The 24182-nt window shown below is 43.8% G+C and overlaps 1 protein-coding gene across 1 annotated transcript in view; it reads right to left on the bottom strand.

The window, feature by feature from the left end:
- Positions 1-24182, bottom strand: part of LOC117417592 (leucine-rich repeat-containing G-protein coupled receptor 6-like) — a 52463-nt gene that overhangs the window by 2573 nt on the left and 25708 nt on the right. Inside the window, exons 3-17 of the mRNA XM_034911219.2 lie at positions 19685-19756; positions 17486-17557; positions 11440-11655; positions 10752-10823; positions 7392-7460; positions 6905-6976; positions 6401-6472; positions 5628-5696; positions 4995-5066; positions 4378-4443; positions 3750-3821; positions 3048-3119; positions 2829-2954; positions 1122-1282; positions 364-444 (exon numbers count right to left, since the gene is read on the bottom strand). Of these exons, the coding sequence (XP_034767110.2) occupies positions 364-444; positions 1122-1282; positions 2829-2954; positions 3048-3119; positions 3750-3821; positions 4378-4443; positions 4995-5066; positions 5628-5696; positions 6401-6472; positions 6905-6976; positions 7392-7460; positions 10752-10823; positions 11440-11655; positions 17486-17557; positions 19685-19756 (1364 nt within the window). The remainder of the gene's footprint in view (positions 1-363; positions 445-1121; positions 1283-2828; positions 2955-3047; positions 3120-3749; positions 3822-4377; positions 4444-4994; positions 5067-5627; positions 5697-6400; positions 6473-6904; positions 6977-7391; positions 7461-10751; positions 10824-11439; positions 11656-17485; positions 17558-19684; positions 19757-24182) is intronic.

The raw sequence follows: 24182 nt of genomic DNA, 5'->3' as shown, positions 1-24182 counted from the left end.
AGTCTTCGCCACTAGATGGCGTTGCGATTGTGGACAAGTCGGCTGGCAAAATAACACAAACAAAACGTAATTAGATTTGTGGAACTGTTATTGAAAATGACAGTCACTTGACCGCTTGCACTGGCTGTTCTGTTATTGAAAATGACAGTCACTTGAGCGCTTGCACTGGCTGTTCTGTTATTGAAAATGACAGTCACTTGACCGCTTGCACTGGCTGTTCTGTTATTGAAAATGACAGTCACTTGACCGCTTGCACTGGCTGTTCTGTTATTGAAAATGACAGTCACTTGGCCACTTCCTCTGGCTGTGCTGATATTGAAAATGACAGTCACTTGGCCACTTCCTCTGGCTGTGCTTCCTCACCTGGAGAAGGGCTGCACTGGATATTGGGATGCAGTTTGGAATCATCAGCATCCAGCTGAAAGTCATCCATATCCAGGTAATCTGTCCAGGGACAAGAGAGAGTTAATTCATGGTATATAACCGAGTGCTGTGTGGAGGTTATTGAAGGAACCGTTTGTGACGAACACCAAAACCCTGAAAGAAAAATGATTTAGAAGTCAGTGCTTTGGAGCTATAGCCTTAAAGCACCAGAGAGCAGAGCAGAATTACATGCGTAAAACTCACACCAGACACTTCAACTACGCAGAGATAGCTGGAACAGTGAGCTGGTACTAGAAGCTATTCCTGGTGATATTAGAAAGCACATGTGCTACATACTGTACATTATAATGTGACACCCCGTTCCTGGGTGTCTGACTTGCAATGTTTCAGAGTACTCTATTGTATCTGACAGTAAACAGTGCTTTGGTTTTGCTCACAAAACGCTTGTAGTGTCGCCTAACAAAAACACAAAGCGATGAAACAGATGAGCTGCCTGCAGATTGAAAACAGGAGCCGTGGAAAGAGAATTCCAGCAGACCGAATGGAGAGAAATTTCAATATGTTTTAATGGGAGACACATGGGCTGATGTGGAGAGAGACGAGCTCCTTATTCACCTCTCCAGTCTGTCTCCTCAGAGCGGAGCAGCAGTCAGGGTACAGAGGGACTGTCAGCCTGTCATTATAAACAGGGCCTGGGTGAATGTTTCTCAATAAATTCAAAGCTTCTCTCTGCTTACAGTTGTTGTCAGTGTGGCTTGGAAACATGCCCATGGTCCTCTTGGGCACGTCTTCGTCCTCACTTCCTGTCTCCTCTGCGTCCCATTGGCTGGCGGGCTTGAAGGTCGTTTTACAAGCCCCATACACACAGCACTGGTAGGCATAGGGCATCTCCAGGACCCTGTGGGAATCAATGGAAGATTCATAATTTGATGTTAACTGAATCGTTGATAATTGTGCCGTTTGCGCTTTGAGTGTAATTATTCCCTTGACATTGCTTTGGATTTTTTTACGAGGGTGTGATCACTTTGCTGTTTGCTGATTTCTAAAGTGAAAAACGATGTTGAAACGTGATGGAAAGTGTTAATAATAATTAGATTGCTGCAGAAGAGGTTTACAACATTTTACTGTTAACCATTAAATTGCAGTCTGTTCCTGAGTTTGTGGATAGAGTGACTGGGGTCTACACAGGCTGGCAACATCGCTTGGTAAGAGCTGTCAGCTTGTGATTTATGTGTGCTCTTTACTGGCAGACAGACAGATCTCACTGAAAACACAAGCAATTCACTCCAAGTCCTGGTGGCACTCACCAACCACACTGAAGAGAATTTGAATAAACATTCAAAATCATTCTCAAGTTTCATTGTAGAATGGAAAGATATTACAGGGTGTTCAATCAAGTTTGTTGGTCAGTATCCGGGTACCCTTTATAAAAGTACACAACTAGAATAAATAGCCATATTTCATCTAGTGGATTTTAACATGGTGGTATTCAGAGAACCAGGCTTGTCAAGTGTTTTAGAGAGAGAGAGAGAGAATAAGATGGAGTCCTAATCCAGCTTTTAAATTCTCCAGGGTCTAGAATCTTGGTTAGGGTGAGTTTTGGTCTATGATTGGTTTGGATATGAAGACTATATACAGTACTGCTCGCCTGAATTTGATACAAATTTAAACAATCTTCTGTAATACTCCTAGTCTAGGCTACAAACAAGTGAGACAAGTACCTGGCAGACACCTGTACAGGTGCTGCTCATTCACTCACTCAAGAACACCTGAACAGTCATGTCAACAAGGCTTTACCTGCGTTGTTTGTGAAATTCAAGCACCAGTGTGGTTGGTTTGTTATGAAACTGCAGGTTAATAATTACCTGCAGGTGAATTTGGAAATGCCATGTATTTAAATGAAGATTACTTCAAACATGACAGATGAAACACACCTTCATGTTTCTAATTGTTACGCTTAAGTTAAGTTAAACAGTACTTCCCATACCAAATCGCAGTTAAACCGGTTTACAGAGATGTAAAAACATTGTATCATTTACTAGCACTACACTAGTAAAACGTTGCTTTATTGGTAGATTACCAAAAACCAGTTACGCACACGCTTGTTCACAGCCAAATGCATGCTGTAAATCTTGAGAAGGGCTGAAGGCTTGATGTGCACATGAGCCCATCCTCCAATTACAGCTCTGGAGTTTCCAAGTGTTTCTTTTTCTGAAGAAGAACTTTATTTCAGAAAGGTCTGTATGGGGGGGGGGGGGCTCTGATATACTGTAACACCACATGAAGTTAAACAGCTAATACTTTGAAAGGTCTGTATGGGGGGGTGGCTCTGATATACTATAACACCACATGGAGTTAAACAGCTAATACTGTGTGGGTTACGTGTTCACACTGTAGTGTCGCAGGGATTCAGAGCGAGCTCTGTGATTGGTCCGAAGCCCCACCTCATCTTGGGAAGGTCCTCCACTCTGAAGGGCTCGGACAGCGCCAGGTTTCCCTTCAGCTTGAGGTGTGTCAGCCCGCTGAGCCCCTCCAGGGGCAGGGTGGTCAGCTGGTTGTCAGTCAGGTCTCTGGAGGAGAACAATACCCACAGTGTATTACCGTTAGCAACTTCTAGAGCATGCCTTTCATCAAGAGAACTATCAGCACACGCAGATACTTACAGTTTGACCAGAGAACGCAGGGACCCAAATGCCTCGGGGTGAATGAATTCAATGCGGTTCCAACTTAGGTCTCTAGAATACAGGCAAAAAATAAATAAAAATCTGGCGATTGCAATGTGTGTTTACATGGTGTGCATCACTAAGCTTTTACTCTGCCACTGCACAGCAAATACTTACCAGGGCAGTGGAAGCAACCCGAGACACAAAGTTACCATGTGTACAACATACAGCTGTGACCACAAGTTCTGTATCACCCTATAGAACGAACTAATTTTGCTTCATAAAGTCGAATAAAAGCTGCTGAATAATGTCACGTTAACATATTGAATTACATACTGCTTTTTTTTTTAGTTTTCCATACTCTTAACAAAAAACAGATGACAATTGAATGATTTGACATTTCGAAATCTAACATGAAATCCTGTACTACTTTATGGCTTTCTGATTTTTTTTTATTTTTTATCATTTTGTTATTTTTTTTTTATTACATGATGTTCATATTGTTTTTTTTTTTATTTGATTAAGTCTTTAATCCTAAAACTCTGCTAAACGTTTGTCCATAGCTGTAATGTGAAAGACAGATTGACAGTCAGGATCAACGCACAAGGTCCGCATTTTGAATTATGATCCCGAAAGGCTCTGTTCTGTCTGGGCCATAGCAGAGTTTGCAGCACTGCAGGAGAAGGAGGGCTGTGCACTCACAGTGATCGCAGGGCTGCAAGCTGCAGGAAGGTGGTGACTCGGATCTCCCTGATCTGGTTGTGCTGGAGGCTTCTGAAACGAAGCAGACAGAGACAGTTAGACCCACGACTGGAAGACCTATCATTACAAATACAACATCAATCACACGGGCAGGAGCTGATGGACGGAAGCCGTCTGGATCAGATGTCAAGCGAGCAGTAAAGATGAAAGATCCCCGTTTTATTGGCACACGTGTATGCTGGATGCCTTTGGGATTAGAGCTGAAGACCTAGAACGTTTTTGTTTTGGCCCTGCTGAAGATGAATTGGACGCTTAAAAACAAAAGGAAACATCTGCCATAAGACTGCCAATAGGGGTTTCCATTGACAGCCAGGATTCCTGAGTGACCACTTCATGGAAATCTGCAGAAAAGTCTGTTCTTCAGAATGACCCATAGATTCATCACTGTCCAACCCTACGAGAAGCCTACAGGACAGTCAGTGTACAGTGTGCCACAATCCTGGAGTGAATGACAGCGGGTGTTTAGATGGAGGTTCACGTGCTCGCTTGCAGAGTGCTGTGAGCCACTGCCTGGCACTCACTACTGAAGTTAATGAATTCACGAATAAAAAGAAAAAACACAACTCACATTTCCTCAAGGCGCTGACAGCGGTGAAAACTGGGTAATTCCTCGATCTGGTTATGTGACAATTCCCTTTAAAGCACACAAACACAGACTGAATCAATAGAGTTTCTCAGTTCTAGTAAGCTTTGCCCATGGGACCATAATGACTGTTTAATCACATTAACAGAACCACATGTGGACAGGCCAGTGTGGTAAAGCTAGGCTAGGACTGAACTGCAGTCTTCCATCAATTAAGAGCTATCTTGACAAAATCTCAATTAACTCCTCTGTGCAAAGACAGGTAAATCAAACAGTCTGCTTTCGATAATGCTGCTGTGCTATTTTAACCACTAAAGACAATGTCCTTGTAGAAGATATTGAAACACCTTCATATTCCCAGTGTACTATCACCCTGAAAGAAACCCCAGCAGACACATCATCGGACCAAAGTGTATTTGGAAACAAATACTGCCTGGCTGCCATAGTGCTACCATTGGTACAGACTGGTGTGAAATATCTGCACATATCTGTCATTCTTCTAGTGGTAACATCACACCACTGCAGCTGCTGTTGTGCAGCTGAATGCAGCACCTGTGCACAGTGCCGCTCTCTGAATTACACTTTCATATTAACAGACTCACAGCACTCGCAGTCCAGGCAGCTGCTGACACAGGCTCCTCGGGAGAGAGCTCAGTCCAGCTCTTGTCAAGGTCCTGGAAGAGGCAAGCAAGAGGACAGTTAGGACACGTGACGCCCCCTATTGTTCTGGTGCAGGCAAGCGAGAACCCCAATCTGGCTGACACTGACCCACAGGGACAAACACGACACCCAACCCAGCTGACACTGACCCACAGGGACAGACACAACAAAAGGAGCCTCATGCCAAAACGTGGTGCTCTACTGAAGAGGCAGGGCTCCCAACCCACCCCTTAGTAGTTCTGGAGTAGAGAACACATGACCTCTGAAAAAGTACCACAATGAGACATTTGCTTCGACCTATTTCCACACAGTTAACAAAGCTCTGTTCCTCCTAACATCATTAGATGATGTTCGCATTCTGTAATAACTTTATATACTAAATGCCATTATGGAGCCTGAACTGTCTCAAAATCTCAGCCAGGGTAGGTCTGGTTAGCGTGTTTAACACACACTGAGCTCTCTGGCAACTCATGCACATATCTGGTGTGCAGCGAATGCTGGGGTTTCTAACCAGCTGCTACAGTATATTGTGGAGAATAGGCTTTTATTAAAAAAGAAAAAAAAAATGAACTTACAAAATTTCCAGACTGGTGGTTCCTTTGAGGTCAGGGAATGCTTTTATTTCGGTGGCTCCATTCAGGGACCTGAGATTGAGAAGGGACAGCTCATTAGTGGAGCGCTCTCTATTGTGTTGGAACAGAAGCAGTCCAGACCACTGGCATGCTGTAAACAGACAGAGCCAGGGACCTTTGTCTACAGGAACAGAGGAGCCTAAAATAGGGCAAGTGCCTGGCAGCAACCCAGTGCACGTTACACGTGAGGCAAGCTCTGAAAAGAGCAGGAGCGCACACAAGAAAGGCCACTGAGGACACTGGACCACTGGACCATTCAACAGGAGTCACACACCCAGGCTATGCATTCACTGTCGTTTACCATGCTGTGTGCCTTCTTGTCTGGTCTTTACTATTCACTTGGCAGAATTCCACGGTGTACCACAGCAAATGTAAAGGACGTCTGCACAATTATTGACAGCGTAAGCCCTCCCGGGTTCGATAAGTGTTTGTTCCCCAATAACTCATTTCCGAGAAGCGCAGGGTGGGAATCGGTTGTAAAGTCCGTACTTGGGAAGAGCTGCTCGCTAGTGCAGTCTTGGATATGGAAACTTCTGCCAAACATTTTGCAGTAGAAAAGTCTGTGCCACACAAGAACATGTATTGTCTCTTTACAAGTGATCATCAAGGGGGAAGTATGTGACTGCTGTTTTTCAACATGCAATTTGTAAAATGCAAGAGAGTGAAGCAGGTGTATGGGTTTCGTTTGTAGAGCTTTGCATGGAGACGGTACTTACAGGGTGTGGAGCTCTGGCAAGTCCTGGAAGGCGGATCCCCCAACAAACTGGATGGGGTTCTCATAAAAATGTCTGGAAAGACAAAGAGGTCGTCTCAGAGCAGCATGCTTCAGGTTTCATTGGATTGGTGTATTGTGAGATCTTAATCCTGTTCATTACATTGAGTACATAGTTCTGGCTGGTTAATGTGATAGTAAATGCCTCTATCAGTCTATGGATATTTGTGATGCTACAGATTGTATAGTGCAGGGTATGCTATGATATTTAACCAGGTCACACCCTGCTTTTTAGCAATTGTCAGACTGTGTTAAACTCTGATTTTAATTGTCAAACCATGACGCTTTAGAACATGACCTTGGAACACGCCCATTCTTATACAATGAGTGATTATGATAAATATCATGGTCAACAATGGTACCATGGCTTGCTTCCTGACTAGGGTGCGCCCCATAACTGAAAGCCGAGCTGTGTTGTGTGAACTCCACCTCACACACAAACACTCACATGGTCTGCAGGAGCGGATTGCCCACAAACGCCCTCTCAGGAATGGCTTTGATGTTGTTGTTGTGAAATCCCCTGTGGAGAAACACAGGAACACGATGAGCCCCGTCCGCACAGTGCAGACCCCAAGCTCCTGCACTACGACACACTGCATATCGCAATAGCCTGTTTACTGTTTGTCTCAGCAGTGTCTGCATGATAACAAAAGCAGGTCATACTGTGTAATGCAAGTGTTTAAATGTCCATCACATTTACAAGAAAGCTGCAGCCCTCCAATGGAATAGAGTGCTGTTTGTTGTATGTATATATTTCAGCTGCATATTTGTTTTGGTTCCACATCATTTTACATGCTCAATGCTTGATAAATGTTCAACATCTCTACTAAAAACCCTCTTGTCATCAGATCTAGGGAAACAAAACAGGTCCCAAAAGTCCATTGCTGCCCAATTGAACCCAATGCCCTCTACAAGAACATAGTCTCTGCACTCACAGCTCCTGAAGCTTGGCCAGGGTTCGGATGGCCACTGGAAACTCCTGAAGATCATTGTAGTTCAGATCTCTGCAAGGAATCACAACACACACACATATACAGATGAACTCTCAGAAAGTACAAAAAATAGAGGCATTTTAAATAGAGTATGCAGGGTGATTTATAACACAAAGCATGAACGATATGTTATTACAGAGCCCTTGACTTTGCAGCTATAAATGAGCATCACAGTACAATGTACAATCTGCGCATTAGCAGCTCCACTATACCCTTGTGATTTGCACTCAGGGCACAATGAGAACACTTTGTGTGCAGCGTTTTAGTGAAGCATTCTGACATATGTTAAAGCAGCTTTCTGTGGCTTTTTGAGGAGCTCTTCAGCTGTCATGCTGGTTTTATTTCGAGGAGGTATATTACACAAGCCCATGTTTTCTAAGCAGGTACTTTTTAATTGTTTTATAACAGAACTGGTAGGTCAGGACATTAATCCGAAACAAAGCGAGTGTTTATATAAGAAAGAGCGTTCGTCATGGCTGGGGATCAGGTGCTGGCATGCTCCGTTTTGGGGGATTATGTCATGTTTTTAAAAAGCTTAATTGTTTTATTCTGAAAAATCGGTCAATTCCGCCTCCCTTTTTAATTTCACACCCCAGATGAAAGGGATCATGATAACCGAATACTTCAACAGAACAAGCACTCCTTGTCACACCGAGCTGATTGCTGTAAATAAGAGGAATGACAAGCAGAAAAAAAATAGTCCTTGGTTTCGCCCCGGGCCTCTCCTGTAAGGCCCTGCCCAGTCGTCAGGATGGCTCCTCAGTAGACTATCAAAACACACTGCTGAATGCACCTCATTATCCACGTAATTATAAGCCCTCTCCTGCAATGTTAAGTGTAAGCTTTCAAAACAGTGTAAATGTTTATGTTTTCCACGAGAGGATTGTGGCAGCTGGCCACCCCTCTTTGAAACAAGGCAGGGAAGCAGAGGGGGCCTGTCTTGGCAGGAAGCCGTGTTGTTTAAGCACCTGTTTGATAAAGTCTTCCTCTCTATTAAAGTCTTACTCTCCCTGTTTCATCCCAGCCACAGGTATCCCGCAGCCTGGTCTAGCGGAGCAGTGGCAGCGGGCGAGGGTCCAAGCAAAGGGCATCCTGTGCCCCCTGACTGGATTACCTGCAGTGGCATCACCATGGCAACACAGTAGTTCTGTGCTTCAAGACAAAGGTAGCACACTCCATTTCCATTTATTGACAATAAAGTAAGACATGCAATTTCCTAACGTTTTGGACATTTGCAAACAAAACTTAACCCACAGTGGCTGTTCACATTTCGACAGTCGCATCACAAAAGGTATGAACCTATACAAACTGGTATTCCATTGCAGAAGCAAACTTATCAGGACCATTGTGCAGTGATGTCACCGTTGCTGCGGAGGCGTGTCGTCAGTTGATAAAGGCTCTTTGGTTCACAGGGCCTTTAAACCAATTACACAGAGTCCTCGGTGGGGTTTTACATATAGAGAGACTCCCAGGCACTGTGTAAATGTAATACTGGCACACTGAGGATCCTATTTTAATGATCTATCTATGTGTCAGCTGTATTTCGATCGGCAGCTGTTTTAATCAACGAAATGGATCCCCTTCTATTAAGCAGTGTTGTGTTTCCCTGTGGAAATGTTCTGCCAAATACTTCCAGCCAACGTTGAAAAGCTTTTGGTTGAGAGAAATAAAAAAAATTAAAAAAAAGATTAGCCATTTCAGAATAATAATTAAAAAGACTACCGTCAAAAAAAAAAAAAAAAGTGTCTGCCACACGCTGAGGGATTGTCACGCTCCCTGTTGAAGCTCTCAGTTTGTTCTGAACATGAGTCAGACCCTGCCCTGGTGTTTTGAAATGTTCCTTTGATTCAGCGGTGCAGATTAATGCTTTCATTTCCTGCTCCGACGTTGTTGTTTTAATAGCAGCGTTGTGATCAACTGTTGCCTTCCAGTCACTTGGCCCGGACTTCTATCAGAGCCCAATCCCAAGAAATCTGAAGGTAAACCGGCCTGATCCCACTGCCCCAGGGAAGAGCTCCCTGCCAGGTTCTCAACCTGGTAATCTGACTGAGCTTCTAGCAAAGATTAGGGTTACCAAACGACGAGGGGGTGTGTCCTACCACACCAGCAGCACAGTGCAGTGTAATATCTAATACACACACACACACACACACACACACACACACACCTTCAATGATTTACACTACAGAATCTCCTTGCCAAGTTTCATTGCAATCAGGTTTATTAAATCAGGACTCATGTTCAAAAAAATTCAGCATCTCTACTCTGTAATCCTCTTGTATTTAAGAACTACATCCCTGCAGCCTGGCTGTGACTCCCTCACCCTTCAGCACAACAATCATATCTTTCTCTCGTTTAAATACTGATATTCTTTTAGATATCCCCGGATTCTCATCACTTCAGCTGGATTCCAGTATCTCCTCACGCGGAGATAACTCCTCACTTGAATTCCTTTTACATCCAGTGATGCATTCTCACCCTCTGGGTGTGTGCACACTGTACATTACTGTACGTTTGGGACGGGCTCTGCGAGTCACTTGCACTCGCTCAAGCTGCAAATGACACTTTCTTAACTTTTCCAAGCATTCTGAGATCATTTTTATTGCATTTTTTTATGAGTTTAGGAGATTCATTTGTAGTTGCCTGCCACAGAGATGTGTAATGCAGGCTAGGTCACAGGATGTGTCTTTATATTCGTGCCAGTGTCATCTAGTGTAGGAACAGAAATACAAAGTGATTATTAATCCAACATGGCAGATCACTCAGTAACACTGGCTCTTATTTCTATAAAGACACTTTGGATGATCTGACCAAATACTGATGGCAGGAGCTAGAGCTGAAGAGCTGATCCTGAACTTGGATGAAGCCCTTACACAGACTTCTCAGAAAACACAGCACTAGACAGGGTTTGATTCACTGCAACCAGAAGCACGCAGCATGAGAAGGGTAAGGGGGCAGTAAAAGAAATCCGGAACTGAAATCTGAAGATACATAAAAACTTAGCAGACCGCAGAGGGAACTATTGCAACGAGTTGAAACTCTTTCCGATCAATGTCATTTTAAGAGGTTTCATTGAACTGTGAAAGTTTAAAAACAAAACAAGAAAAAAAAAACGCTTTTTCATGTTCAAACGGTACGTGATGTTACCACGTCAACAGAGAAACATCATTCCTGGCGTCTTTCCTTTTAGAGCAGGGGTCGAGTTTTTCTGTGTCAGATTTGCATAGGAAGTCTGATTCTGGTAAATGGGTGTCTGCAGTTATGTGCTCTGCTGGAAGCTGGATTGAATCCCTGGTTACTTACAGGGTCTCCAGGCTCTGCAGTCCTTCAAAGCAGTTCTGTCCCAGTGACTGGATCCTGTTGTTGTGAAGATGCCTGCAGGAAGAAGACGAACCCCACATGAATCAGGCAGGCTGGGGCCATGGCAACCGCATCACACAGACAGGGCATCTTTAAGGCGGCATTTCCGAACCAACCGGTGGGGTGGGGTTCTGCACAGTGTTTTTAGTGTGGGGTTCTGCACAATGTTTTTAGTGTGGGGTTCTGCACAATGTTTTTAGTGTGGGGTTCTGCACAGTGTTTTTAGTGTGGGGTTCTGCACAGTGTTTTTAGTGTAGGGTTCTGCACAGTGTTTTTAGTGTGGGGTTCTGCACAGTGTTTTTAGTGTGGGGTTCTGCACAATGTTTTTAGTGTGGGGTTCTGCACAATGTTTTTAGTGTGGGGTTCTGCACAATGTTTTTAGTGTGGGGTTCTGCACAGTGTTTTTAGTGTGGGGTTCTGCACAGTGTTTTTAGTGTGGGGTTCTGCACAGTGTTTTTAGTGTGGGGTTCTGTACAATGTTTTTAGTGTGGGGTTCTGCACAGTGTTTTTAGTGTGGCATTCTTTGCAGATGCAGATGTGTTGGTTGCATAACCCTTATTCATCTTTTTTTTTAAAGTGGGGTTGAAATGTATCGTGCGCACCCTCCTTGTGTGGAGCTGAAAGCACTTACAGCACCACGAGGCTGGAGAGGTTGCGGAAGGCTCCGTCAGGGATGTGGCTGATTCGGTTCAGGGCCAGTGTCATGGCCTGCAGGGTGTGCAGGTTATTGAGGGCGCGCACAGGGATCTCAGACAGGGCGTTGTCATCCAGCCACAGGTGTCTCAGCGAGCGCAGCCCTGCGAAAGCCTTCTCGGGCACCTCCGAGATCAGGTTAGCATCCAGGCGCCTGCAGGAGAGACAGAGAGGTGTAGCAGTGTGAGCGCAGTGCTCCTGGACAGGAGGTAACTGCACCAGCATGTTAACCAAGGACTAACCACCTCAGATATAAGAAGCTATTTAGTCATTTTTACAAGCCCCTGAATCTAGAAGGGTTTTTTGGGGGGTTTGGTAACTTTAATAGGTGCAATTTCCTTTATGAAAAAAAAGTGCTATTATCCCTTAAACTCAAATGCAGCAAATTACACATCTTTACACTGCTGCACAGAACACGCGCTGTGGGGTCCAGTGAGGTTCCCTTTACATTAAACACAGAAAGCAGGATAAAGAGGCTTTGTCTGGGTTAAAGTGAAAATAAAAATAGGAAAAGCAACACTAAAAAGACTTGCAAAAATGTTGTTATTCTGAAGAGAGGCAAAAACATCCATTTTAAAGATTGCTTTTTGTGGCTGTTACTCTTGTTGTGACACGCTACAGCAGTGTGTTTGCTTTGATTCTACTCCTACCATTGAAACGGCTTACTCACAAGACAAGATAAGTAAAGACAGCATGTACTTGCACGAATAGCAAGACAGAAAGATAAAAAGAGAAAATCCCACGAAAGCAGTTTACACACAACTGAATAGTAGCCTGCGGCACCTGAAAGATCGCACTGTTAATAGTATCTGTTGGACAGCATATCAATGTAAAAACACCCTTTCAGAAAGGTGCAAGGACGACACGGATTGGACTGGACAAGTCTGCAAGGTGATTTGATTTCTCTGGAGGAATACGTAGCCGTTCATGGCTTGCAGTGGACTCCCCTTTGCATATAAATCACTGCCTCCTCACGGTAAGGATTTAGCCCGGCACTCTTACCAGTTCTGTGCTATGAACCGGTGGATGGGGAGAGGGCTTTAGCCACTAGTGTAGCCACAGGATTGCTCTGTTGCATGCATGAAATTCCTTATTAGAAAAGAGAAAACAGGATGAAAAGTGGGCAGAGAATTGATAGAAAGCACATTCTTCACAAAGCCTCAGTTGTGGTGAGGTTGATTGAAGATACTTGGCATTGAAATGGCAATAATTATATCCATTAAATGAAGTTGTTTTTGTTCAAAGCATGTCTTGAAGCAGTAGAGTGCTCCCTGTCCTGATTTATATCCCTGCTAATCAGAATACCTGTCGGGGTGCCTGTGCTGCCTTGTTGTGAGGGGTGGAGAGGCAGCACTTCCACATCTCCAGGTGTGCAGCCCTCTTACAGAGTGTCGCCTTCGCTGCAGGTCATCTGAACGCAGAGCAGCTGGTTTCCATCACTCACAGGCAGCCTCTACTCATTGGAATCGGAGCATGTTACTCCCAGTTGGGTTTTTTTATTTGTTACTTTATCTCCCATTCTTCTACACTATTTGAAGCGCTTCATTTCAATGTTGGCTCACCGCTGCAAGCCACCTACTGAGCGGGACGACTGATGATCAACAGGAGTCCTGAGCTCCCTCCCATTCAATTACCTTCTTAGCTGGAGGAAAAACTGTTCATCACTTCATGCAATTAAGGGAAGAAATGTTTCTATTTATTCAGTTTTTCATAGGCCTGTGCACAGTTTCCCTTTGAGCTAGTTCATTTTTCTTATCCTTATATCATCAAGTTGATTAGAAGGTACTGCCAATGATGTCAGGAAATACTGTACATATCCCAGTCAACGATGGCCACACCAAATCACACACACAGATATACAGCTGGTAATAATGACAGTGATTGTTGCTATTCCCAGATGTTGTATTTTATTTTCCTGAGATTAAAATGTCTTTTTTTTTATTTGAAGTATATAAAACAAAACAAAACAAACCCAATTAAAAGACGAAAGGTATCTGTGGAGTACGGGCTCCCAGATAAATAAATCGGTAAGATTTGTAATGCTATTCTTATTTAAAGCAAGATGGCTTTACTTCTCAGGACTGGATTTCTTAGCAGTATGTAGGATTGCCCCTGGAAATGACAGGCGTGGAGCCTGAGGGAATAAGGATTTCTTTCAGTAATCTATTTCAGGTCACTGGAGAGCTTCTTCCTGTAATGTGGGCCTCTGACGCTGATGACAGACGCTGGCGTTTCCACAACGAAGATAAATGTTCCTCTTATGTCAACAAGCCGGGGCTTTGATCTGCAGAAGTGGCCCCAAGAGCCATGGCGTGCGTCTCACTGCCCCGCTGTCTGTGTGATCCATCACGGAGCGGGCTGTCGAGGGGCACGTGGGAGAGAGGCTCCAACGAGAACGCTGCAGGACTGGGGTCAGCCTCCACTCTGGTGAGCACTGGAGGAGAGTCAGCAGACTGATTAATAGCCAGCACTGCTTATGCACAGGAAAACAGAGAGATGTGTAGCCGTTTAACACAGGGATATGTAGCCTTTTTAACACAGAGATGTAGTCTTTTTAACACATGGATATGTAGTCTTTTTAACACAGAGATGTAGCCTCATACGCTCGTGTAACTCAGCTACAGTCATGACGGGCAAGGCAGCAGACCTCGCTGAATCTCACAGGGGGCTGATAGGAGACAACTGGCTGACAGATGCTTCTGTTTGCAAGACTGCACAGTTTACTGCAGGTATACTCGGAATGCGGAGCCACGGTGCGACATTGCGTTACCCTAGCAACGCAAACCCTGGAAAAACAACAACGTTTGTCTCTGGACAAGGGCGGCGAGCGCAGTGAAAGTGCCGTGCGTTTCAGATACGACTGAACCACAGGGACCTGTAACCAAGTGAAAAGATACATCATGAGAAGAAGAGCAGCTATGAAAAACAGGGTCACGAAGCACATAGTGGCATTGCAAACGGACACAAACCTTGGCTTTTATTTTGAATAGTGTTTGAAAAAGTGAACTGACCAGGTCACATGACAGGTCTATACATGTGTCAGGCTTGTGATACTGCATGTGCAGACTACGGTTCTCTCCCAGGAACTCATTAGGAGGGGGTTTAGCAGCAGAGACTGATGAACAAGCACCTAATCCCTTTGATAGAAACGTGCTGCAGCAGGATACAGTAAAGCTGTCAAAAGTGTCGATTCTCACTTTCACTACAGTGAGAAATAACATTTGAAAAATCAATGGTTTGCTTCTGATTGGTGGGGGGGGGTCTTGAAAATGAGCACATTGTGCACGCTTCCTGTATTTCACGATACTTGTGGACGACCCTTAAGGCAAATGTAATAAAACCAATTCAATTGACATTCGCAGATCCTGCTCTTTACAAAATGAATCACCTTCCTATCTATCTTTCTTTAGCAGCCAGGTGGGAATACTGACTGAAGGATCAAAGGTGTGGGGCTAGCGAGGGAAACATGCTTGTACAGTGAATGCAATAAAATATATATATATATATATATATATATATCACAACCGCCAGCCATTCCTAAAGCATTCGCAGAAACGAATGCATTTTAAATAAGCTGCCTGAACACCATTCCCTAATGCTTCAGATATTAACAAGCAGTCTCGTTTACTGACTGTCGGTGGCAGATATGTCAAAATGCTGCTCCATGATCAGAATCTCTGACTCTGGAACCGAAGCAGCTACTAAAATCTCAGGTCTGTGTTATTTCTTAAAACAGATGCAACTAAAAGATTGGGTATCAGAAAAGATCTAGGTAATAAAAATGACACCAGGGCTGCTATGACTGGGGCTTGCAGAGAACTGCCTGGTCCTATTGCAGTGCTGAAGTACCAGCAGCACTGTGTGAATGCGTTCCCAATCCACTGTGCTGTGATTGCTGCTAATGCTGTGGTTTACTCACGGCTCTGCGCTGCAATAAATCACAATTACAATGGGATGCTGTTTTAAACTCTTCTGCAGGCGACACACAGATATGCAAACATGCAATGACAGGGTGCAATAAAGACTGTCAGGTTAGCAAACAGACAGGAAATCAACATGATTCATGATACACACACATAGATATAGTGTTACATGCACAGAGCGTGCCCAGGTCTGGGTTTTCGCATGTTCTTATTATTCTTACATTCATTATCAGGCGGGGCTGCTTCGACGCTGTGTGTCCCCTTGTTTTCCCAGCCAAGCTCACAAACCAGATTGAGAGGTGAAATGAAGTGATAATTACTGAATTACAGAGTAAAGTGACTGCTGTGTAATTACGTGGTACAGTACTTCATGGAAACTGCAGCCAGTCAAGTGTAACAGAAAGGATACATTCATTAGAGTGAAGCAGCCGTGGCACCTCTTAGGGCAAGAGCCAGCTGGCAGTCACTGGTGAAACGGGAAAGCCGTTCTTTCATGTACTGAAACACGACAAGTTGTGGCAAACTGCTGGCATCTGCCCACAGCTCTTAGGAATGTGACAGCGCTTAGCACCTACAGTTTGTAAAAGATTAAAAGCTTATGGATGAAATGTACAAAGCGTTTTTACTCCAAAGTGACTTTAGTACACTGTTTAATGTCACACAACTAAACATTTAAATACAAAACCTAAGCCGCACTTGAGTTGTTTACTTCAAGCTTTGCGACGTCAGTGGGTGTGTTTCGACTTTAAAAATAAATACATGGACTGGCTTTGTGAATTCTGCATGCATACTGTTACTAGACACTAATGGCACTCGGTGCATTTGGGTTTTGCTCTCAGGGCCAGTGGTATCACAATGCTTTCAATACTATGACTCAATGGCATTCCATTGCAGTAGCATGGGACCACATCAGTAGCAGTCTGTATCAGGGTTCCTACGCTGTGTTTGTCCGGATCCATGGCTGGCCATGCAGCGGCCTGCTCGTGGCTCGACAGTATTTTTTTTCTGGGATTATAATAGGGACCCTATGGTGGATTTCCTGTAAGGAAACTGGTCTGGCTCACACACATGCACTTGGGAATAAAAATAAAAAACGGAAACATTATTCAATGTTTGAACACTTGTTATGTCACGTAACACCTGTTTTATTAACACCCTTTGTGCAGTAAATGTGAAACTGGATCCTCCTCCAGTACAAGAAGCCTAATAAAGGAATTAATAGTCCTAATAGACAGATAAATAAGCCAGCCTTCCTGTCTCAGCATTGTCAGAGGAAGCTGCCAAGACTAACCTCTCTGGCAACCCTATCTTTCCACTGTATCAATAAGTTTAACATCAGAGTGCTAACTGGGCTACAGTATCAGTTAGATCGGCAGTGTGATTCATGGCTCGCATTTACTGTCACAAAGGACACAAAACATTTGGTAACTGCAGCCCAGTGAGAACAAACGGGCTGAACCAGGAGCACAGGAGAGGCTGGTGACTCTGACGCTGCTGGAGACAGAGATGAATGTTTTAAGAAGCGGGTGTACAGTGATTAAGGGGATCGGGTTTCCGGGTTTGTTTAAACTGCTGTTCTTGCACTGCTGGCTCTCTTCATAGTCCCTAATAGGGTTTGAAAAGCCCTTTCCCTCCCCTGAATTTGCTTCAGTGCCTCCCAGCAGTCTTGCCAGCCCTATATTTGTGTGATTCTACCTTGGTTCCGAGCAACTTACAAGCTTAAATATGAAATATTATTACAGGCATAGCAAAGGCAGGAGTTACTCGGCTGATTTATCACAAGCCTTTTTGAAATATTTAGAAAATGTAATGTTTGTTACACTGACATGCCATTTGTATCAGGCAGATAGCAAGCCCACCATCGGGTGCTGTGATTGGTTAATTGCCTTTGAAAGACCCCTTTGATAGTCTTCAGGCGAGAGGCATTTGTCATTTGCAGCAATACCCCTGGCTGCAAACGCAGCACACTGCTGCTGCCAGCTTTCAGTCACTTCTCAGCAAGAACAGGAAATGTAAGTGTGAAAGGCAAAGGCTGGCAGAGCCGTCCCGAGACACACTTACAGGGACTGGAGGTTTGGCAGATCCCACAAGGTCTCGCTGGGGAGCCGCTGGAGCTGGTTGTTCTGTAGCATTCTGAAATGACAAGAGGAGAGGATCGAGAGCATGAGGTAGAGTCCTGCATCGGGCCAGGTCCTCTGGCATGAGGACCCACAGCAGGACTGTGAAGCAGGGAAGGGAGCGGGCCACTTGCCTTTGATGCCCACAGGCAAGAAACAGTGGTTGGTTTGCCTTGTCATGCCACCCATACTGGCTAGGCATCATGTGATCAAACAGAGGCCAGACAGGCTCAGCTCTTTCCTTCAGGAGCTTCCTCCACTAGCTGGACAGTGGTGCGAGGGTCACTCACTACATTGGTAGCTGTGGTGAGGTGAGATTCAAATTGGCATTTTTTTCATTGAGGATGAAACGGGTTAAATACATCATTGGTAGGTCATTAAGTGAATAAACAAAAATGAAAAATGGGGTGTCCTACTTTCCAAATCAGACCTTATGAGAGAATTAAGGATCTGCCAATTTAACATCGAATCCTTCTCTCTCTTTCCTTTAGTATATTTATCTCAGGAGAGCTCTGTTTACAGATCTCGTACCAATTGCGTAATCCAACACATTTTTCCAACAATTAACTTTAAACGGACCAAATTCCACTAGAGCGTTAATTAAAATAAATGCGCCTGCTGGCTTGGAATGCAAGGAGGCTCGGATGCCTTGTTTAATGAAACAATTTGGAGACGATCGCTGTTTACACAGGCAGAGGAAACACAATAAACTCCCCTTCAAACAAATGTGAGGTGTCGTTCTGTCAAGCTTTCTTAGTTTATTTCAGAAGGCGGCTATGTGGGTGGCCAGTGATGTCCTAATAACTGAAACAAAAAGAAAAGAGCACTCTCAATAAATCCTGACTCTTTGAACAATACGAATAATTAGAACTGGAGACGCTGCAGTCACAGACGACCGAACGTGAGGATTTCATTACACAGCAGACAGTTTTATCGCTCCCAATCAAGCCCAGCTTCTGCTAGTTAAAAAAAGAATAAAACAAAAGCTTTCTGAAGTCTTGTCTTCAGATTAGTGGAGCGCAATTATCTTAACAAGAAAGGACTAAACCCACTCAGCTCATAAGGGGTGTGAAAAAGAAATGCGGTCAGATCGACAGAAAGCGAAATGTTGATTTTCATTATCCCAAACGTTGGTCTTCTTAGTGGCTGATTTGATCGTGCTACAGTGTGCCCTCCAGGATAAGCCACAGACAGTCTTTATTGAAGCATTTTACAGCCCTGGAGATTAACCACCTATATGTGGCTGTCCCTGGCTTGCAGCTAAAAACAGATGCTGAAATCCAGGGGTGGATTATCTGAGCAGGGGGATCAAATCAACCCCTTCTTTATTAGTCTTTCTTATAAAAATGGGACTGCTAGAATTAGGGATGAAACTTTTTAACACCTAAAGCAAACTGGTTAAAACGTGAACCTCACTTCCACCCATGAAACAACATTATACATGTATAAGAATACATTTCTAAACAGAAGCCTCTGCAGTGCAGGAAGCCTGCTTATAAAGAGTGTGGCGCAGAGGAACTCCCAGTCCCTTACTTTGAACCCCCTGGAGAAAAAAAGGCTTTGTTTTGTGTCTCTGAAATCACAGATTAGTCATTAAAGAAGGAGAGAGATCCTTTTGTTTTGTTTTGTTCTGCTCTGGTCTGGGAACATCCGCTACATGATCAGTAAATGGATAGCTCTTAAGAAGGAGTCCCCTGGTGGATGAGCTGACAGCCTGGGTGAGATGAATGGGACAGGGGTAACTGAGCCCCATAGCCCTGCTCCCTCAAGGCACAAGCACAGACACTGCAGACTGTGTGGCTGCACTGCAGCTACGGACAAACCCTTTGCACCTCCCTACAGAACAAACTCATTGTGCTTCACAAAGTCGAACGAAACCTGCTGAATAATGTTACGTTAACATATTGAAATTACATACCGCTTTGTGTAGTTTTCCATATATTTATGGAAGATTGAAAAATATGTGGAAATCCAACACGAAATACTGTCATACTATTATGACTTCCGGTAGACTTTTTAAAAGATCATATTTCTCTCTCTTTTTTTTTTTTTTTTTTAAAGTATGTCTCAATCCTAAATTTGCAGGTGGTGCAAAACGTTTGTCTCTAGCTGTGGAGTAGAAGGGTGCAGAGGGAGTACTCACAGCACTTTGAGGTTGTGGAGGCCAGTGAATACGAGGCTGGGGATGTGTCTCAGGTGGTTACCCGACATACGGCTGCAGAGAAAGAAAAGAGGAACGTTACAAACTGACCATTCAAAGTGGTTTGTTACACAGCCAAAGCAATGCCTTCTGTTGCTTTGTTTTTTTACATTAAAACAGATGGTCACACTGTTTTTAGTGGCACTTTATAAACTGTTATATCAAATAGCTTCTTGTTTGTTAGTTAATAAACAGGAACCTGTTTAGAAGCTAATTAAAAAAAGGTTGTCTAAAGCTGGTCCTTGAATATCAGATCCCTACATCCGGATTACAAACCCGTTTTTATAACTGAAACGGGGGTACCTTTGTTTAAAGGTGCTTTTAAAGATGCTACTGTATCAAATGAGATCAGCTTTGATATCATTTTACCTTTTTAGTAATAACACACATTTACCAGCATGTGTACCTGTGTTAGTAAGCTTGTGTTAACAATGAACGAACACATCGGCCCTTAAAATAAAGCTGGAGCAAAAATCCATAAAAACCTGAAATCCAGACAGTAGCTTTTTATTGTCCTGAAATGTGTCATTGTTTCCGTAGATTGAGATTAAATATGAAACATGTGAAACATGTGATTGTAGCTCAACACACACTTTGTTAACAGTGTTCAGTGCTGTTGTTGTCTTTATACAGATCACAAATCTGGTTTGCACCTGCATTGCAACAATGTTTGCCATTGACCTCGGGAAGAAAGGCTTGTAAAAAAGTTCTCAGCAAGAACAATCTGTCTTTTTGAATCCACACTGAATAGCCCTGCCCTCGAATACACACTGAATAGCCCTGCCCTCGAATCCACACTGAATAGCCCTGTACTGTACATGCATTACCAAACATCACTGGTAGAATGGCACCACACTGGTATGAGGCACTGGTAGAATGGCACCACAGTGGTGTGAGGCACTGGTAGAATGGCACCACACTGGTATGAGGCACTGGTAGAATGGCACCACACTGGTATGAGGCACTGGTAGAATGGCACCACACTGGTATGAGGCACTGGTAGAATGGCACCACACTGGTATGAGGCACTGGTAGAATGGCACCACACTGGTATGAGGCACTGGTAGAATGGCACCACACTGGTATGAGGCACTGGTAGAATGGCACCACACTGGTAGTAACTTTTAGATTTTGTTGTACAGGCTGCTGATCCATTGCAGTACCATAAATCTGTGTCAATACCAGTCAATGTGCGACTGTATCATATCTTCCATGTCCAGTGAAGAGCCAGCTGATGTGTGGTGTTTCATCATAAGAGACAGGGTCAGCTGAGCATGTGAACTTATTCTAAATCATCTTTATCTGAACGAAGAACCGCTGTGTGCTGCCAGTCAGATTAACTGAGATCAATCACTGCCTGCACAGACCTCTGTGCACACCGCACGGCACACCACAGAGCACACGCAGCTCCCAAAACAAAAACGTCCTGAAAATTGACTTTCAGGCAAAGACTTCTGCCTTTTCTCAGTCAACGAGACTCAGGGCTGTTTAATATTAAAGCAGCTGGGCCAGACATCTTTCTTTTATTAGCTGCGTCGTTGGGAGCCAAAATACCGTAAAGTTTAATCATGCATTTTTAATTTACGTCTGCTTGTGAAGAAATAATTACAAGTAACCAAAGAGGATGGAAGGGAACATACAATTGCAAATTAAAGTATAATGTATTCTTCTATATTTATAGGCTTATTTTGACTCCTTGTTCCAGTATTATTGAATGTTTTTAATGCGAATTGCATCTCTGAAATGAAATATGTAAAAGGTGCATCTCCCTGTTGTCAGTCAGTTTAAGGCAAGATGGTTAAGACAGTCGATCTGGTAGAAACTTCAAAGAAACAAAGTCAAGTAGTGCTTGCACATGTTTCGTAACTATGCTGATTCTCTGAAATGTTGTCTTAGACAGCCACTGGAAAAGTCTTAATGCACACAAAAGGATACCATCATTCAGATTGCTAAGACATGTTTTTCCACTGAGTCCTTGAATAGCCAATATCCCCCTCTGTACAAATTACATTGATGCTGGAGAATAATTTATATCTAACAAAACAAATGTTCGTATTAGAAGAAGGCAAAAACAACGATGAGACAGGATTAGCGTTATGCATTCAAATTACAGGTGCATGAAACTATTGTATCATGCCCAATTTCTCAGCCTCCAACTGGAAAGACAGCTACAGTCTTAGATCTGGAAGAAAAACATGGTTTTAAATTGCGTGATTCGCATGGGAGTTATGTTAAGTTGCAACTTATGGCACACCAGGTGGCAACTTTCAGAATATAACACCAGGGCCGTAGCCAACCATGAAAACTCAGCACATCCACCCATGTGTGTGTGCTTGAGTGTGTGTGTGTGTGTGTGTGTGTGTGAGTGTGTGTGTGTGAGTGTGTGTGTGTGTGTGTGCGTGAGTGTGTGTGTGAGTGTGTGAGTGTGTGTGTCTGTGAGTGTGTGTGCGTGAGTGTGTGTGTGTGTGTGAGTGTGCGTGAGTGCGTGAGAGTGTGTGTGCGTGTGGAGGGGGGTGGGGGGGGCAGTTCAGCGGTATTCAGAGGGGTTTGTTGGCATACTGTTGATGCTACTCTGGCATCACCCTGCCCAATCTGCAGCACCCAGGGAGTTAATCCCACAAGTGCACCTTCCCCATTGCTTTGCCTTGCCGAAGTGACCTTTGTGTTTGATGGTGCCTGGCAGACTGCTCCCATGGAAAATCACAATGTAATGAAGCGAATAAACAGCAGTTGATTACAACATATGTTTTCCCTTAGCAGTGGAAAAAAATAAAGAAATCAATCACATGGAGGACAATATGGAAGGGGGGTGGGGAGGAGGCTTCCTGCACAGCACTCTGAACTCATCTATTACTGGTACAAGGGTTTGATTTACTTCCATTAGCAATCTTGAAATGATAAAAACCTGTGAAACTCGGCACAGCCGAGAGCCATGGATGCAATTCCTGCACTGATTTATCCTGAAGCTCATAGAGAAGTTCCTAGGTTTCAGTTATCTTGTCTGTATTTCCTTCACATCCCCCTCCTCCCCCCCTCCCCTCAGTGAAATCACACACTCAGTGCCCCCCTAATTGATCCGTTTGGATTCACTGCATTAGGAAGCCATGGTTTCCCTTGAGCTCGCTGCACCCTGTGATTTAGAGAAGGGTCCATCCCAGTTCATCGGATTTCTGCCTCGCTGAGCGTGACATCTTACAAATGACTACACAGACCCTGTGGTCTGTGCAGCTAAAGACAGCCCTGGAAAAAGTGCCTTAATTCATTCCACCCGCCCGGCAGAATCTCACTGGAAGACAGGGATTTGTTAATGGTAATGCACCGCAGATAGAGATCTCCAAGGCTGTGCGGTAGGGTTAGTGTGCTTCAGTCTTCAGCTATAAACATTCATCTTCAATGCCAGGCCAACTGTGGTCAGGGCCTCGACCTTCACCTGTAATTTCAACTCTTATAAACCCATGCGCCTCGAGTTAAGATGTGTTCTAGTGATTAGATTGTAGGGAGGTTGCCTGCATGTATTTTACTGTAGTGTTGGTTCCAGCTCCTCCACTGTAGGCTCTTGCCATGTTTGCATCAGTATACCTTTTGCAAATAAACAGCTGCCACTGCATTTGCTCTGAAGGAGTGTTTACATTCAACGCTTTTGTCTTTCTGTTTGCATCCTTTTTCCAGGAGACAGGTTACAGTTTGTAAGAAAACTCTGCAACAACGGCACAGCTTTGAGTGGCATCCGAATTCAATATGAATTTGAGAAACCAGAGAAACGCCACAAATTCACTGTTTACAACAAGTACAGCCTGCTGTCTGTATAAGGGTGTGCGTCCATCTGAGGTTGTAGTTGACTTGGCTTAGCACTCTTGTGGTTTATATGCCATCAAAAACCCTTGAAGGAATTTCAGCCTTATTATCCGATGCTAAAGAGCCGGGCTTGGCCCTCTGAGTCACCTACATGAGAAATAGTTTATCACTCTGTTGAGTATTGGCTTAATACCCTTTATAAGATGAAATCTCTGTGATGTGTTTATGCTTAAAAGTACTCATTGTAACAACTGTATTTATACTGGCTCTGCCTTGCCAAGAACACCTTGGAACTGAAACTGAAACACAAGCCATTTCTCTGGATAAACAAACTCTGAAAGAAAGAAAGAAAGAAAGAAAGAAAGAAAGAAAGAAAGAAAGAAAGAAAGATTTTAATGTTAGTCATTTTGCCTTGGAGCATCCATATGTGTGGCGGATTTCACACAAAAGAACCGATCAAGAATAGTCATCTTTTGCTTTGGTTAAAATAACACACTAAAAGTGTTTTGAAATGTTTGACGACTCTTCATAGAAATTCATTTTTCTGGAGACTGAAAAATTGATAAAGTTCTACTCAGCAGGTCTGCTCTGATGCAGAGCATAATGAGATGTAATAAGATCAAAGGGAAAACCTCTGTAATCATAA

Source organism: Acipenser ruthenus, chromosome 30 (assembly GCF_902713425.1).
Source record: "Acipenser ruthenus chromosome 30, fAciRut3.2 maternal haplotype, whole genome shotgun sequence".
Lineage (NCBI taxonomy): Eukaryota > Metazoa > Chordata > Actinopteri > Acipenseriformes > Acipenseridae > Acipenser > Acipenser ruthenus.
This window is presented reverse-complemented; position numbering and strand designations above follow the sequence as displayed.